This window comes from Daphnia carinata, chromosome 2 (genome assembly GCF_022539665.2).
Source record: "Daphnia carinata strain CSIRO-1 chromosome 2, CSIRO_AGI_Dcar_HiC_V3, whole genome shotgun sequence".
In the NCBI taxonomy this organism is placed as follows: Eukaryota; Metazoa; Arthropoda; class Branchiopoda; order Diplostraca; family Daphniidae; genus Daphnia; species Daphnia carinata.
In genome coordinates, this window is record NC_081332.1 from 4,889,831 (window position 1) to 4,905,470 (window position 15,640).

Below are 15,640 nucleotides of genomic sequence, written 5' to 3' on the forward strand. Positions count from 1 at the left end.
CAGACGAAATTAAATGCTTCTTTATCTATCGTAGATATCAATTACGTCGTACTAAACTTCAATCTCTCGTGCAACGATCAATCTCTAAAGACTCCCGACACCGCAATCAAGACTCATGGGTAAAGATATATTCTTATGTGAGCAACTTCTACAAGACATAAGTCATTTGTAAGACAAAAGGCACAGCTCTGGAACAAAAAGAAAAGCACTACGACTGACTTCTATAATTTGCTTTTGATATTTTTCAGTTCTCGTCGCATGATTTTTCCTGTGGCCGTCTTAGGAATGGAATCGACAAAGATGACTCCACCTCGGAGACGCTTGTGTGGGCTCACCTTGTCTGCAGAAACAAATAAAGTACACCTTTTCCTAATATTTTTCTGTAGACAAAAATAACTTACCTGCTATAAATGTTGCAACCTCCTTCTCCGTCAGAGTCGATCCGGGCCGCTTGATAATGTAAGCTCGTGGTAAATCACCAGCTGCTTCATCGGGAATTGCAGCCACTGCTGCGTCTTGCACGTCCGGATGGCTCAGCAAGATCTTCTCCAGTTCGGTAGGAGATACTTGAAGACCTTTGTACTTGATGAGTTCTTTCTTACGGTCTGTAATGTAGAAGAAGCCGTCTTCGTCATAGTAGCCGATGTCACCTGTATGCAACCATCCCTCAGAGTCGACCGTCTCCTTAGAAGCGGCTTCATTACCAATGTAACCCTTCATCACGATGGGGCCTCTTACGCAAATCTCGCCTTCTTCGTTAGGACCCAGGGATGCATCCGTTGTTGTATCCACAACCTATGTAACATATTTCTTTTTTAAATACTTCCAGTTAATCAAATAATATGAATTAAACCTTGGACTCGCAGAAGGGCATGACGATACCGATACTTCCCTCACGATTATGCGTGAATGTGTTGCCATGTGTACAGAGTGTCGCTTCAGTCAAGCCGTAGAGTTGCAAAATAAGAACACCCAACTTTTCCTGTAAGGCGAGAAGCGTTTCTTTGCTAATGGCAGCCGCTCCAGATCTCATCATCCGTAAAGAACTGAGGTCATAATATTTCTCTACAGGCTGTTTCACCAATTGGACTGCTATAGCCGGTACCAAGAACATGACACTAATCTAATTTTGAATAGCATATTAAATAATATCGATTTTTAATTAGTTAGCTGATTAAATCTGTGACGAACTTTGAATTCCTGGATGCACTGCAACATTCGTTCGAAGGTGAACGTGTTCATAAGGACGAAACAAAGACCACGCATGAAACATTCAAAAAGGCCGTTGAGTGTGGCCGCATGATACAACGGCATGAAAAACAAAGTGATGTCATCAGGATTTCGCATCAGGTATTTTGTAGTTTCTCTGCGTTAAACAAACCGTCATAAATTTGATAGCAGATCATGAATTGTTCAAGACACTTACTGGCTTTGTCTTCTCGTTACGACGTAATTCAAATTCGTAAGTGCGACGCCTTTAGGGACGCCCGTCGTCCCACTCGAGAACAGGATGAAAGCCACCAAATCTAGTGGATTGTTCTCCACCGATTGGATGGATTTTCCGCGGCCGGATATCAATAGATCTTCCCAGTTGATGCCACCACGATTCGACGATCCCAATAAAACCATTGGCGGCCTGTTGGCAATTTGTGGATATAGTTGACTGAATTTACTGTCAAAGCTATCCGTCCCAATCCACAAAGTAGGTTTTGTCAACTGTACGCAATGTGTCAATTCGGCTACAGAATAAAACGTTTATTATTATTATTATTTTTTAACATTATAGGTAAAACAATAAAGGGTGATCTTACAAATGGTCTGAGCCGGATTGATTAACGTGGACGTCGCTCCGCACAGATTCAATGCCAAGGTTGTAATGGAGTACTCCAAACAAGTGGGTAAAGCAACAGCTACCATGTCTCCCGGTTTGAGATTGAATTTCAGTTGAAATCCAGCGGCTAATGCCAAGATGCTGTCGGCAATTTCATTGTACGTCAGCTTGCGTTTCGTGTCTGGATCAATCTTTACAGAAATATCATCACAACTGTTGGTAGATTAACACATATATGACCTCAAGCTTTGAATTAAAATGTTTATATCAATTACGCAGGACACGTCGTCGCCAAATTCACGCATCCTGTCGACGACAAACTGGGCTAGCGTTACATTTGGGATTTGATCGTCATATTCTTCCGGGTGTCGTAGAATTCTGGAATTGGCTGTCGACAACCGAAACATTGTTACGTCAGTGCAAGCTCAGTTATACACAAAAAAAAAGAACTGAGAAAAAGGAAAAGTGAAACCTGAATCTTGTTGTTGAGAAATGGTGACCATTGTGCAAATGTTGAGCGAAAACAACACGGATCAGTTAGCAACAGTTACTGCGACAGAGTATGAAGACCGACAACAACTGACTAGCATCAACATGGGCCGTCGTCAGCGCATGTGGCGTTGGTATTTCAGGAACGAAATAAACGAACAACGGCGCCCGCAGTCACGGACTTGAAGGTCGCCTAGTATATGTTGCTACTGCAAGCCTAGGGTGTTTTTAACTGATCCACACACTCTTATATATAGGCACGCGTTAAGTTTCTCGTTGCTATGACAATAAGACGTAAGGCCACTTATCGGAAGGTTTCTTTTGGTACATATTTTGTTTACTTTGAAAGACGTAAGTAATTGATTATCTATTTTGATCTCTCAGGCCAAAGACCATCCGAAATGGTACGATTCGTTTTAAACGGATAACAGTTAGGAAAATCCCAAAACAGAATTTACAATATTGACTTACATATACAAACAAGAATGACAATATTCTGCAGCCTTAGGAGAGTCTTGCTTGATGAGTATCACAATTGAAAAATTCCTGTTAAGTATAAAAACAATTATTCATTTTCTTAATTAATAGGACAGTCAGTTAGCACATTTGCAACGTTAAAGAGTTGTACACACCGATATGAAGCAAACAAACGTTGGGAAAACGATATTAAACTGGATGGAGAAGAGAAGCACTTTTAGTCCAAAAAGTGGGCCGTTCAGCAGACTTACGATGACAGCGAAGATTAGAAATGGGCCCAGAAAACGTGGGGTTAAAAGTTTGTTGAGACAGCGATTCAAGACGGACACTAGTGAGGAGGAAACCCGTTTATTTTGACGAGGCGCTTTCATCGGCTTTGCAGCTAGAGAAGATTTCGTAGTCGTCATTTCATCGTCGGCCATTCCATTCGAGGTAATGTTATCTTCAGCAGGAATTGTTACGGTCAAAAATGACTGCGACGGTTCAATGTGAAAGCTGCGTTTAATTGCTTCGTTACGCTCTGTTGCCGTGTAGGCTAGGGAAACTAGAGATGAAATCAGAAACAGCCAAACGAGTTGTTCGCTTGCCAAGAAAACTGGCATTTTGCTGACTGATGAAAATGGACTTGCACTTGGGTTTACACACGTCGCTTTCACCGCATTCATACGATAGGTAAGCGCTTTCACCTCCTTCTTTTTTGAGAAATGAAAAGTAATAGTAAGGTTGATTTCGCCAAGACAATGCTCTTTGAGAAATAACTGGAGTAAGGGCTTGTAAAATCTCTGGAATTGCGTCCCACTCCTTACTAGGCCACATGTCATGCAAAAATAGTTTAACGCATTAAGGGCATCGTAGGGAAGGGTAGGATTCCGTTTATGTTGCGTCATCGCCTCGGGTTCGTAAAACTGAAAACTTGACATTTCACAGGGGCAGGACAACGTAACTAAAATTTTATTTAAGTTAATGTGGTTTTATTAGCTTTCAAAAGGAACCGAGATTATAGCGGGTGGAGTTCATTAAATGTTTCAAAAACTAAATATGCATCTACGTATTTGGCATAGCCTTAAAGAAAGAAAACCAGGAGAGAGATAGCATTATTGGAACCAGGGAAAGCTAAAAAAAAATCGTAAATGGAAGACAAAACAACCGGTTGTACGAATAAATTAACGGAATTTTATAATGCCGAGTTTGGGGACAATCTTTGAAAGCGAGCATGATGCCAATGTCGCCATGCTCCAGTCCTTCGCCATAAAAGAAAGTTATCCCAGAATCAACGACCAGTCAAATTTCGCTGTGCGTCACTCTATTTGAGGATGGTAAATGCGTTTGAATATTATTTTTGAACAACCTAAATTTGGTGATTTACTACATGAGGGTTTTCTGGTTCAGTAACTGGACCAGAGGGGGGAGAGGGTTGGGGTTTAAAAATATCTGGATGTAATACTTTTTAGTGACGTCGCATTTACCGTTTTAGAATACTTTACAGAGCAGCCAAGAAAAAATGTTAATATCGAGAAATTGTATTATAAGAAACCATTTTTGACTTAAAATTTTGATAAACCGAATGACAATATTGGCATACGTAAGACAAAAAATCCAAATTCAGGGACCACGGTCACAGAGAACGATTCTGTGTCACCTTTAGAAGAAGTTTTTAAGAGAGCTGTACAGCGAGAACAATGACTACAATAATAATGATAGTGGTGACGGTACCAACGGCAATCAGCGTCCATTTCATATCTTTCCACCACATTTTCCTCTGAAGCCTCGTGCTGGCGACGTGGAAATCTTGGGCTTGGGTTTCCAACGTCGCGGCGCGCATTTCCAGTTCGTTGAGGTTGCGCTCTCGGGCTTCGATGCTCTCCAAATTCTTGCGCATAACCTGAACAACTTCATCCACTTGTCGTTGCGTCTGCTCAATCTGCGATGGTAACCGGCTCGATAGCTGTTGACCAGGAACCGTTGTCACAGTTAACTGGGCAACTGCAGGCACTTCCGCAGCTTCCGCCATCGTCTTAGTAGCACAATGCACTAGTGGTAAAACAGGATTTTCGTAATGTCAGTTATGAGCACGAAAAAAAGATGAGTCAGCAGTGCCAGCGGAACCCAGTCAGACGTCAATTTGTTATCTTTGAGCTATCATCTCATATTTCTCATCTCGATTTCTCCACATTTCGTTACCTTTTTCGCCCTTTTTGGATGACACGGAAACTAGCAGACATGAAAATGTTCTTGTCTCTTTCAGTTCCAGTTTTGATTTACAGATTTACGACAAATGTGGGACGGGGATATATTAAAAATATTTAGAAATCTTACCTGCAGCGCTAAAAGCAAAACTTTGAAACTGAGGATGCGATAGTCAGTGAAGTGAAAAGCTAACTACCTTATCGTGTTCTAACGTAGTTTATCTCTTGATCACACTATCTGGACGTTATATCGGGGGGACATTAGGCCGCCATCTAGCATGTAACGTAATAGTTTAAAACTAGTTTAGCCGCCTAAGTTATGACTAATGCACACAATTTATTATATTTTGGCATTTATAATTCAAACAGATACAATAACGATCAAGAGTCCTGCTCGTCTACAGTTAACATGATTTCAAAAACAACAAATGGCGTTAATAACGTTCAGCTCCTTCGCGGGCCAGTCGTTTGGCGCCTGAAGATCCATCGTCGTATATTCCTGGGCCTTTGAGGTACTTCCATTCTACATCCATCTCTTCTAAAGTAAATAAAAGTTCACGCCATAATTTCCGATGTTTTATTAAATTTCCAGTCGTCTTCCTCCAGCCGTTATCCATCCAATAAAAGATGAGGTTTTCATTGACGTTGCGGAGGTATTGAGACTCTGTATGGATGGCCATGCGACCGATTCCCCACGCCTTGGCAATTTTAATCGCTTCGATAGCTGCTCTGATTTCTGCAGCACTTTTAGTCGTGTCATCTCGGTCATCTAGCGGCTCACTCAGATTTCTGGTAATATCAAGTTAACATTGTAAAGACTTACAACGTGTACTTAATAATTTAAATGATTACAATTTATGATTACGCCCAAACCAAACGCCAATGCCAGCCTGAGCATCCGGATGGCCTTGCTGAAGACAGATGCCATCAGTATAAACGCGAACAAATCCGTTTCGATTGATGCTAAAATTGTGAAGCAATTTCTCTGGAGCGGCGGGAGGGTTAACGTAACGGGTCGATCCGATGCGCATCAGGTCGACTATCCACTCGGCATTCTGGGCGGCTTCGCACAAATCGTGCCAGGAGACATCCTCGTCGGGGATGTGTTCGAAAAGGTAGGACGAATGCAATTCCCTCCAGACGGCACGCTGCATCCCCCTGACAAGCACATCTTTCTTGACTCCACGACGGAACAAACTGAAATCCGGATCGGGGAAGTCGCGACATCCATAGGCTTCCATGAAAGCTGCATCAATACGACGGGTAAAATTACGGATGCGCTCAGTCCTTCCCTGTTTCATCTTCTTCAGTTGATGATGATGATAGTACATTTTATTCTCTATCGACGAAGTATCCGTCGATGCGTACATTTTCGAACCTAAATGGAATTTTAATGGACTTAACTGGGTAATTGAAAAAAGTAGAGATAAGTTTACCTTTTGCACTTGAACTACTACAAATAATATTTTTGTTTAGGGGGAATTATTTGCGAATGATGTGATACAACTGAACGGTTTGGCCGTCAGCGATTGACTGGTGTTCTTATCGGCTCAGCAGCGGACTGTCATGAGAGAAAACGGAGAAAGGACAAATCTTGTTGAGACTAACAACGGGAAAGTAGAGCGAAGAGTATATTTTTATTAAATAAAAACAAGGTGCTGTGGCGATTTCTTTCACAAAATCGAGCCAACCGGTTTGTGTCCCTTATAGATTGTCACATTGCGGTTAACCCGCAAATGCAGAGCTGGGGACCTACATCGATTGGAGGCAGTAACGAATAAGTAGCTTGATTCTTTTTAATTCGTTTTTATTGATCTGATAAATTTTAGTTTAGTAAGACGAAAAGTGTTTAGGATTGAGTGTGAATGCATTTTAATGCATTTGCATACTGGGGACTAAAAAGAAATTTGGCGACCTTTCCGCACCGTCGCCTTTAATTGTCCGTTCGATATCAGATTGGCGAACTCGGAAAACGAATGTGAAGATGACACCAAAGAGCAGAGCTTCAGCTAGGGTAAGCAAAGCATCGATATCTGCATTATAAATTAATGGTAGATTAATTTCCTGTTTTTTTTTCCCACAATGTACAGTAATTGTCAAGTGAGTTAGGCTGAGAGATTGCGACCGGTTGGATCGACCTACTTTGTTTCATATGAACGGGTGAAATAGCCGGTGGCAAACATGGGATGTAATTAGTATAATCCACTAGCAATCCCAGCACGAAGAATTGAATCTTCATGACAGCGATAAATAGAGTCAAAGCGTGTGCCTTTTTCTACACAACGTAAAACGTAAGTTATAGTTAATAATTATATAAGCACATCAGATACGAAGAAAGAGAAAATGGGGAAAGGTTACCATGCGACGATTCCAGTTTGATCTCTCTAATCCCTTAAACGTCTTGATGATAACGTTAAAACCCCAGTTGCCCAACATGCACATTAGGACGTTCAGGCCAGCTAGGGTTTGAAACAGAGGCACCACGATGTGCTGCATTAAAAAAATGTAAAAAGTTTATGTTTTGATTATGGGATATGTGGCCCAAAAATTTACTTCGGGAAGAAATTGATTTATTTCAGCTATTTGCAGAACGACAGCAGCCATCGTTAGCAGAAATTGCCACAGTGGTGCTTGATACACTCTTCTCCTCATAGCTCGGAATCCTCGTCTATAATGAAAGGTATTTTTTTTTTTTGAGATTACAACGATAGTATTTTGGCCAAAAGAATGACTCACCTGGTAACGATAGAACTCTTACAGCACATACCAAAGAAGCAGCAAGGTGATGCGCATAGAGACATTGGAATTCGATTGTCCATCAGTGTGTTAAGAATTTGCTCTTCGTCACCATCAATCATTAGTGCCAGATCGAGAAAATGCATCAACATGAATGGCATATACCTGAAAATATCAAGGTAAATTTTTTTAAATATTTTTATTTGCGTAAAATTTGATGTACGCTTGTTTGACAATGCTGCAGAGATCACCCGCCCGTGGAACGAGAAACGACGTTATAGAGAGCCAAGAGATTATCATAGGCATGGAAACTAATAACCATAGGAAATCAGTCAATTACAAAAAAAGTGATGAGCCAAGAATTTTACCAATCCAGCTGAGAGGACGTTGCCATTCCCACGGACATTTCCTGATGTTAGTGCAAATTTGGATGAGGAAAAGAAGCGTTAACAGGCCAGAACTGGCTGTTCCCCCATAAGCGATACCCAGGCCAATGACACCGAAAGCTGTGATAAACGAGGTATGCTCGATTTCAACGATATGCAGTACGAGAAAAACATTTTGATTGTTTACCTTCAAAGTGTTGCGAAACATCGGGATGTTCGCTGTCAAACTCGTATTGACTGCAGTTGAATTCTAGCATAACATCTTGTGACAAATTCATGATGAGACGACACCAATCACAACAGTTTTACCGGCCAGACTAAAGTGCCGCACCCACAGGTGTAAAGAGCGACCACGTCTAGTACCTGAAGTTATCTCAACGTCACTATCGTATTACTTCATATCGGACCGCTGATTAGGAACCTCCAACAATCATCCCTACTGATAAACGCAAGAAAAAGGTATTCGTAATAGTTTAGCACGCGTTTGTGTTTAGATTAATGTTTTCCTTATTTTATATCAATATTAAATTCCGATGCTTGTCAATTTTTTAGATGGTTCTTAACAAACCAGATTTCATAAGTAATTATGATGTCAAAGCGATATAATTTACCGTTACGTTCCTGTAAAGCAGGAACTGGAGCAATTAGGCATAGTCGTGATCAGGCCCGACAACGTTATGTTCTAGTAAAGCCAAAATTTAACGTGGCTTTTCTCGAAAATTAGGTTTCTTATTTTGTACAAAAGCCAGTCTTGTTATATAGCTGCCTGCGTGTAATCATTCCTGTTTAGGTCTTCTCGCGGTAATCCTCTTGATACAACTTGTTCTAGTTCCTTGCATGACGGGATTGCAACGGGGTTTCGTGGAAATGAGCTCGTATCATTAAATATTGCACACAAGAACTTTAACCGTAATGAACGAACAAATATTGAACACAAGGTTGAATTTCACAAGCAGATAAGCCAAACATTTGTCGGTACGTTCCCGAAACGCTGTCCTTGCTCATGTTCCAAATACCCGAACTGCTTTTTTTTTTTTAAGTTTTTGTTTCTTAGAATTTCGAAGTCTCAATGACGAAGCCTTACAGCTCGAATTTAAAACTGCACAGTGAGTCCGTAAAATTCATAGAACAAAAGAGAAAGTTTGTTTTTGCGTTCTTTTTGCTTTTCTGGCTTTTGCAATTCTCGGAAAACGTGTTATCATTGAATTTCCATTCTTGTCCGGTTAGGATCCCCCAACAAATTGATAACTATAAAATTGATTGTATAAAAGAGTGTAATTCGTTCGATTTGCTACTTTAAAAAAAAAAAAGTCAGCTCGGCTATTTTACAACGGGAAGCATTCAATTTTACCCATGCATTTTAATTGCTCAAAATTTAGGCGGTGGTGACTGGAACTGTTGCAGCAGCAGCAGGGGCAGCTTCAGGGGTAACAGGAGCTACTGGGGCAGCAGATGCAGCGGGAGCTGCTGAAGCAGCTCTAGCAGCAGCAAGGGCGGCTCGGGCTTCAACGTGAGCGGCCATATGTGCAGCCTTAGCCTGGGCGACTTCGGGTGTGTCCTGTACCTGGACTGGTGCTACCAAATTGGCGACGGGAGCGACGGGCAGGTCGTTGGACAAGACGCGGAAGCCGCGGTGATCGGCGGTGTATGAAACGCGGACCTCTTTGCCTTCGGGATTGAAGTAAGCGTAGCTTCCGATCTGGTTGCCGAAAGCATCGCGGTAGTTGGTGGATGCCTGTCCGGGATGAGCATAACCGAAATGGGCTTGACCCAACTCGTCCTGAGAGTGGTACTGGCTGGCAGTGAAGCTGGGAACTCCGTAGAACGATGGGACAGCTGCTGTCGGAACTCCGGCGTATGCAACAGGAGCAACTGGGGCACCTGGATAATATCCTCCAGCGCCATATCCGTAGTTGTTAAACCATTGGGCTTGAGCTGCAACAGCGAGAACCAACAAACATGCGACCTGTTCAAGTGTAAGTAAAGTAAGTACATTTTAAAGATATGTGTTAGACAATGATTAGCTGAAGAATATGACTTACAGTAGATTTCATTTTGGTTCGCTGAAATAGATGTGAGAGCAGAGAGAGAGATGGATGATGACTGACTCCATCGGATAAGAGTCTTTTATACTCGTTTGGTGAACGAAGGCGTCAACTTTTCCGGAACAATTCAAAAAAGTATGGCTCAGCCACTAAAGGCCATCATGAATGTCATAGATATACATCGTGTAATTTTTTTTTTGTATGGAAAGTAACTAGCATTTTTGAATAGTACGGAAGAGGTTTTTTTCCACGTTGGCCTTGTAACGAAGGTCTTGGTTTCAACAATGCAATTAAGAGTACCTGTATAGATTGCACAGACATATCGCATAAATCAGTATGGAATCAAAGACAGTTTTGAAACCTTCCGGGCACGTAGGTTTTTTTTTTAGCCTTGCCCTTCCGATTGCCTGGTACACGTGTGAAGGGTAAACGCCCTTCAGCCCCATTCGTACAAATGGCGCAAAGAGAATTTCGACTGAAAAATTGAGGGCTCCACCCAAATTGTGAACTCGTTCTTGTTATATCCTTCATCCTTGACTGTGTCCGATATGACGTCAATTTCGTTTGATTTCCATGGAATTGAACGCAATGACGAGAAGAGATTGAATATCGAGCAGGTTCCGTTCAATAATTCGGTTAGATTCTTACTACCATTTATGCATAAAAAAGGAGTCTAAGATTATTAGATACATGAAAACAAAGCCATTCTCTTTTTTTTTTAATGGCTATTTGGACATGTATTAGTTCACAGAAGGATGGGCAATGTAGAAAATTGTGGGGTAGGATGGGTACGAAAGTATTTCATTTTACAACGTACATCCTTTTGGAAAAATTTTGAAAAGGAAAGGCACGTAATTGTTATATTACCAACGCTTCAATTGTTTAATGTTATGCAATTAATATTTGGAGATTTAAGCTTTTGTATTCTGGTGTCAACACATAAAGCATGGGTGCGTATATTTTCAAGTGGGTTTTTTTTATTGCAGCATTGTTTAATTTATCTTTCAAACGCTAACAGCTCATTTTATATTGCAGGACTGGCGCACGTTCCAGATAAAGCCAGTCTACCCTTTTCATAAAAGAAAAAAGTGCCATCCAATATGGCATAAAGTAAACCACTTTTGCAACCATGACACGAATGCAGTTGCTGAAAGAGGTACGATCTTTATATTCTTAAACATAAGAAAAATAGCTGTAACCAACAGATGTGTTTTTTATGTGTATGTATTCAAATCGAACGATTTCTTCTATACACATCGATTTTTATATGTACAATGAGAGCTAAGTGTGAGCAAATCGTCTTCTAGGAAAAGAAATTGACGCGACGACAATGCAAGAGAAACAAAGGAATCCATGACAAGTATGATGGCAAAAACTAACAACTAGTACCCCAATTTACGCTGAAGAAACTACGTTGGAAGAAGCAGCCTCCTCTGCGACGGCAACCACAACGGGAGACACATCGGAAGCAGCAGGCTCAGCTTCAACAACTACTACGGGTTCTGGAACGGCGACAACGGACTCTGCAACAACTGCGATGGATTGTGAAGCAGCTTCCACGGGTTCTGCAACGGCCACAGTGGGTTCTGCGACAGTTGCTACGGATTCGGAAGCAGCTACAACGGGCTCAGCGACAGCGGCTACGGATTCAGAAGCAGCTGCAACGGGCTCCGAAGCGGCTGCAACGGGTTCAGAAGCAGCTACTACGGGCTCGGCGGCAGTGGCAATGGGCTCAGAAGCGGCTGCAACGGGCTCGGCGACAGTAGCAATGTGCTCCGAAGCGGCTGCAACGGGCTCGGCGACAGCGGCAATGGGCTCCGAAGCGGCTGCAACGGGCTCGGCGACAACCTCAACTGGTTCTACCGCGGGTTCAGCGACAACTGCAACAGAGTTCGAAGCGGCTGTTTCTGGTTCTATATCGGCAACAGCGGGTTCCACAACAACTGCAACAGAGTCTGAAGCGGCTGTTTCTGGTTCTATATCGGCAACAGCGGGTTCCACAACAACTGCAACAGAGTCTGAAGCGGCTGCTACGGGTTCGACGACAACTGCGACAGAGTCCGAAGAGGCCGCTACGGGTTCGACGACGGCGGCAGTTGGTTCTGCAATAGCGGCCATTGGAGCTACTTCGACGACGGCAACATCGGCAACCGGGGCTGATTCAGCGGCAACTGGAGCTGCGAAAGCCTCAACGGCGGCGACCGGAGCTTCGACTGTGGCTGCAACATTGACGGGATCTGCAGCGACAGGAGCTACTGGCTTGGGGGCAGCAGCGGCGGCTTTAGCGGCAGCAAGTACAGCTCTGGCTTCGGCGTGCGCAGCAAAATGAGCTGCTTTAGCCTGGGCCACTTCGGGAGTGTCCTCGACTTGAACAGGTGCAACCAAATTGGCCACAGGTGTTACCGGGGTGGCCACGGGGGCTACTGGGGTGGCAACGGGCGCTACGGGCAGGTCGTTGGATAAGACGCGGAAGCCGCGGTGATCGGCAGTGTAAGAAACGCGGACCTCTTTGCCTTCGGGGTTGATGTAAGCGTAGCTGCCGATCTGGTTGCCGAAAGCATCGCGATAGTTGGTGGCTGCCTGCCCAGGGTGAGCATAGCCGAATCGGGCCTGGCCCATCTCATCTTGAGCGTGGAATTGGCTGGAAGTGAAGCTGGGAACTCCGTAGAACGATGGGACAGCCGGGACTCCGCCGTAAGGAACAGATGGGAAAGGAGCGACATGTGGAACAGGAGCGATCGGATAATATCCGCCGAATCCATTCATCGCGTACCCAGTGTTGATCCATCTGGCGTGAGAGGCCGCAGCCAAAACCAAAACGCAAGCAACCTTAGGTAGGCAATATTACAAAATTCAAAAGACAATTTAATAAATAGCAATTACATTTTAATATATTTAAATCAAATGACATACGATTGATTGCATGTTGTATCGCTGAAGAAAGTGTGAGCTGTAAGAAGGAGGGTTGTTGATTGATTTTCTGGCTCACTATCCAGCCTTTTATATTGAAACCTCGACAAGGAAACATGGTCTAGTCAGCCGGACCTAGTTAATTTTTTTCATTTATTTTCAGACTGGGTGAAAGTACAAGGAAATTGTTTTTTTCATACCGAAAAATAATCACAATGCACGCGTTGCTCAATTTTGAGTGTTTAAGAATAACGCGGAACAGGTTCTTCAACGACCTTGCGACAGTATGACTAAGCAAGGTGAACCAGTAAACTTCAAAGAACCCAGCATCAGATGTGGTATTGAGTAGTGTCGAATGGTACGACACCAGCCCAGGGAAAGGTATCGCCCGGTGTCAAGAACGACTGGTCCTGAAAAGAACGTAGCCTCAGTCTAAGGCTCGTGCCAAATAAAGGATAAAATTGGCCTGCCGAAGTGCCGATAGCTATTTAAGTATCTCATACTAATGTTGTAGGATAGCAACTCAGTTCACTTTCACGTAGAATTGTTTGTTTCAGCACCTTCATGATAATTTTTTCGTATATTAGACAAAGGATGCTACAATAATAAACATAATTTCTCATTTTTACGTAGGTGAATTGTTAGGTGGAATGGAAACGGAAACCTTGCGCAAGGCAATAAACCCACCTACGATTGGCACGGGCTATCGTCAAGATACTGATTTGCAGCCGCACCTAAATATTTCGCCATAGCGAATTTCATTGTCAACACACAATAAAGCATGGTAACGTTTCGCCTTGGATAAAAAGCTTGAATTATCTTTGCATTTCCCATCTAGTGCAATCGATAGCAGTTGAAAGCAACATGGCGCCTGTTCAACTGATTATGACTACAATGAAACAGTCACGAGAGACCGCGCGCAAAGATAAACGGAAATGTATCACAAGTTTATCTATAGAGTACATGCGCGCTGGCGAAGATATTGATAGGGAAAACACATGATGTACGTGCGAAAACTATAGTATTATTTAGTTTTCGAATAAGCTTCGGCTGAGAAGTTTGTTAATATCTGTTTGTCACTTTCGTTCGAATATTTTTTATGGCAGGAGCAAAGGCCCTTGGAAACCAGCAAGTGCATTCATAAAGCTTTCTTTTCACCTGCTTTTTCACAAATTAGTGACATAACTTTGGGCCAAGAGCATCTTCAAGAATGACGCCCAACAGCCATCGTTTACCACAACCTGAATACAATAATGAACATTTAGCACTACTTCCAGAAACATTTACTAAAGCCATGATTGGAGTACTAATCTCATGTGGTGTGATTGTAATCGGAATGCAGGTAAGCGACTACTTTCTTATTCGCACTTTTTTTTTCATTTTACTGACTTGACAACTTTTTTGCTTGGCGAAAAGTCTTACGTTTACTACAATTTTACACAAGTGTACGACGGAAACAGTCTTCCTAGTTCAAACTATGCAAGCTCCTGGGCTGTTTTGTACACTGTCATGGCTATGTCCAGTGGTTCGGCCAACGCTTTGATTGGATTCTTTCTATCCTGCGTCATCAGGGCTAAACGACGGCTCATGTAAATAATGTCGACAAAAACTGGAAAACATCAAAAATCCATTTGTTGTGATCAATCAATGCTTATCTGTACTAATCATAAAGGATGATCTTCGGGACCATTGCCACTTTTCTCGCTGGCGTAGCATCGGCTTTGGCAGGTCTTTGTGCCATCGCCGAGCTTATCAAACTCTACAATGACAAGGAGATACCACAACACGTTTGCGTTGGAGCAGCTGACTACGAGCCTTTTAAAAGCACCTGTAACACATCGCAAATAACTTTTCCATTTTTTATTATCTGAACTAACATGATATTCTCATGGGCAGGTGTGACGTGGTGGTGGTTGGAACTGATGGTTGTTATCTTTAGCGGTCTCGCACTTATCGCCAATTTCGCCTGCTTCGTCGTTTTATGTGTCGATATTTGGAATGGGAACTACTACAAAGAGCTACAGCAAACAAAATTGCATTCTGTGGAATCGTCCACGTCAGTTTCCACCGTCATTTATTCCCTGTACGGCGATCACAGTACAAAGTCAGGTGTAATGATACCCCGGATTAATAGTGTGCAAGCAGAGCAACACCGTAAACCAGATGACAAACTTAAATGGAATAGGATTAGCCTTGTTACACGAAACCCTGTTACCCAAATAGCAGAACAACAAAACCCATCACCTGGGGTGCATCAATTAACACGGAACCGACCTAGTTTACCAATCGTCATTCGGAAGAATACAAGTTCAGTATATTTTTATTGATCCAAGATAATTGATTTCGATTTATTACCTGTATCGCTTGACATGCCTCCTGTGCTTTATATTTATCAAGCTAAATTCTATTCTCGTATTCCGATTCCATTTATATTGTAGGATTGCCTCCGATTTGGCAACCTCCGACTGTACAAAACAGATGGTTTAGCGTAACAATGGCAGAAATAAAGTAAGACAGAAATGTATTTTTTATAACATATGAATGTTGTCGGAATAGCAAAGGAATATTAAACTCTTGCAT

At 42.5% G+C, this 15,640-nt stretch overlaps 3 protein-coding genes and 1 long non-coding RNA gene across 7 annotated transcripts; 2 read left to right on the forward strand and 2 right to left on the reverse strand.

The window, feature by feature from the left end:
- Positions 1-113: 113 nt before the first annotated feature.
- LOC130686809 (uncharacterized) lies at positions 114-2,549 on the reverse strand. 2 transcript variants are annotated; one of them, XM_057509973.2, is made up of 8 exons: positions 2,304-2,549; positions 2,107-2,219; positions 1,812-2,022; positions 1,427-1,739; positions 1,192-1,366; positions 854-1,123; positions 402-795; positions 114-340 (listed from the first exon to the last, which is right to left on the reverse strand). In XM_057509973.2, exons 1-8 carry the CDS (start codon positions 2,332-2,334, stop codon positions 222-224), a joined length of 1,626 nt encoding a protein of 541 aa, XP_057365956.1. In that variant the 5' UTR covers positions 2,335-2,549; the 3' UTR covers positions 114-221. The 2 variants fall into 2 exon arrangements, with proteins under 2 accessions (XP_057365956.1, XP_057365957.1); XM_057509974.2 differs by lacking the exon at positions 2,304-2,549 and having other exon boundaries at positions 1,812-2,044; positions 2,107-2,225.
- Positions 2,533-10,276, forward strand: LOC130686827 (uncharacterized). Its single transcript, XR_008999978.2, has 14 exons — positions 2,533-2,644; positions 2,705-2,846; positions 2,909-3,229; positions 3,332-3,469; positions 5,353-5,495; positions 5,576-5,775; positions 5,873-6,390; positions 6,460-6,764; positions 6,818-6,997; positions 7,074-7,663; positions 7,744-7,898; positions 7,966-8,564; positions 9,485-10,090; positions 10,153-10,276. It is a non-coding gene; the product is annotated as an uncharacterized LOC130686827 (long non-coding RNA).
- Positions 10,277-11,356: 1,080 nt separating this feature from the next.
- LOC130686812 (calphotin-like) lies at positions 11,357-13,200 on the reverse strand. Of its 2 annotated transcripts, XM_059497680.1 has the most exons (3): positions 13,064-13,195; positions 12,032-12,979; positions 11,357-11,998 (listed from the first exon to the last, which is right to left on the reverse strand). In XM_059497680.1, exons 1-3 carry the CDS (start codon positions 13,073-13,075, stop codon positions 11,546-11,548), a joined length of 1,413 nt encoding a protein of 470 aa, XP_059353663.1. In that variant the 5' UTR covers positions 13,076-13,195; the 3' UTR covers positions 11,357-11,545. The 2 variants fall into 2 exon arrangements, with proteins under 2 accessions (XP_059353663.1, XP_057365959.1); XM_057509976.2 differs by having other exon boundaries at positions 11,357-12,979; positions 13,064-13,200.
- A 1,066-nt stretch (positions 13,201-14,266) lies between these two features.
- On the forward strand, positions 14,267-15,604 carry LOC130686816 (uncharacterized). 2 transcript variants are annotated; one of them, XM_057509982.2, is made up of 5 exons: positions 14,267-14,402; positions 14,477-14,649; positions 14,733-14,890; positions 14,957-15,367; positions 15,499-15,604. In XM_057509982.2, exons 1-5 carry the CDS (start codon positions 14,271-14,273, stop codon positions 15,570-15,572), a joined length of 948 nt encoding a protein of 315 aa, XP_057365965.2. In that variant the 5' UTR covers positions 14,267-14,270; the 3' UTR covers positions 15,573-15,604. The 2 variants fall into 2 exon arrangements, with proteins under 2 accessions (XP_057365965.2, XP_059353604.1); XM_059497621.1 differs by having other exon boundaries at positions 14,957-15,568.
- The last annotated feature ends 36 nt before the right edge of the window (positions 15,605-15,640 follow it).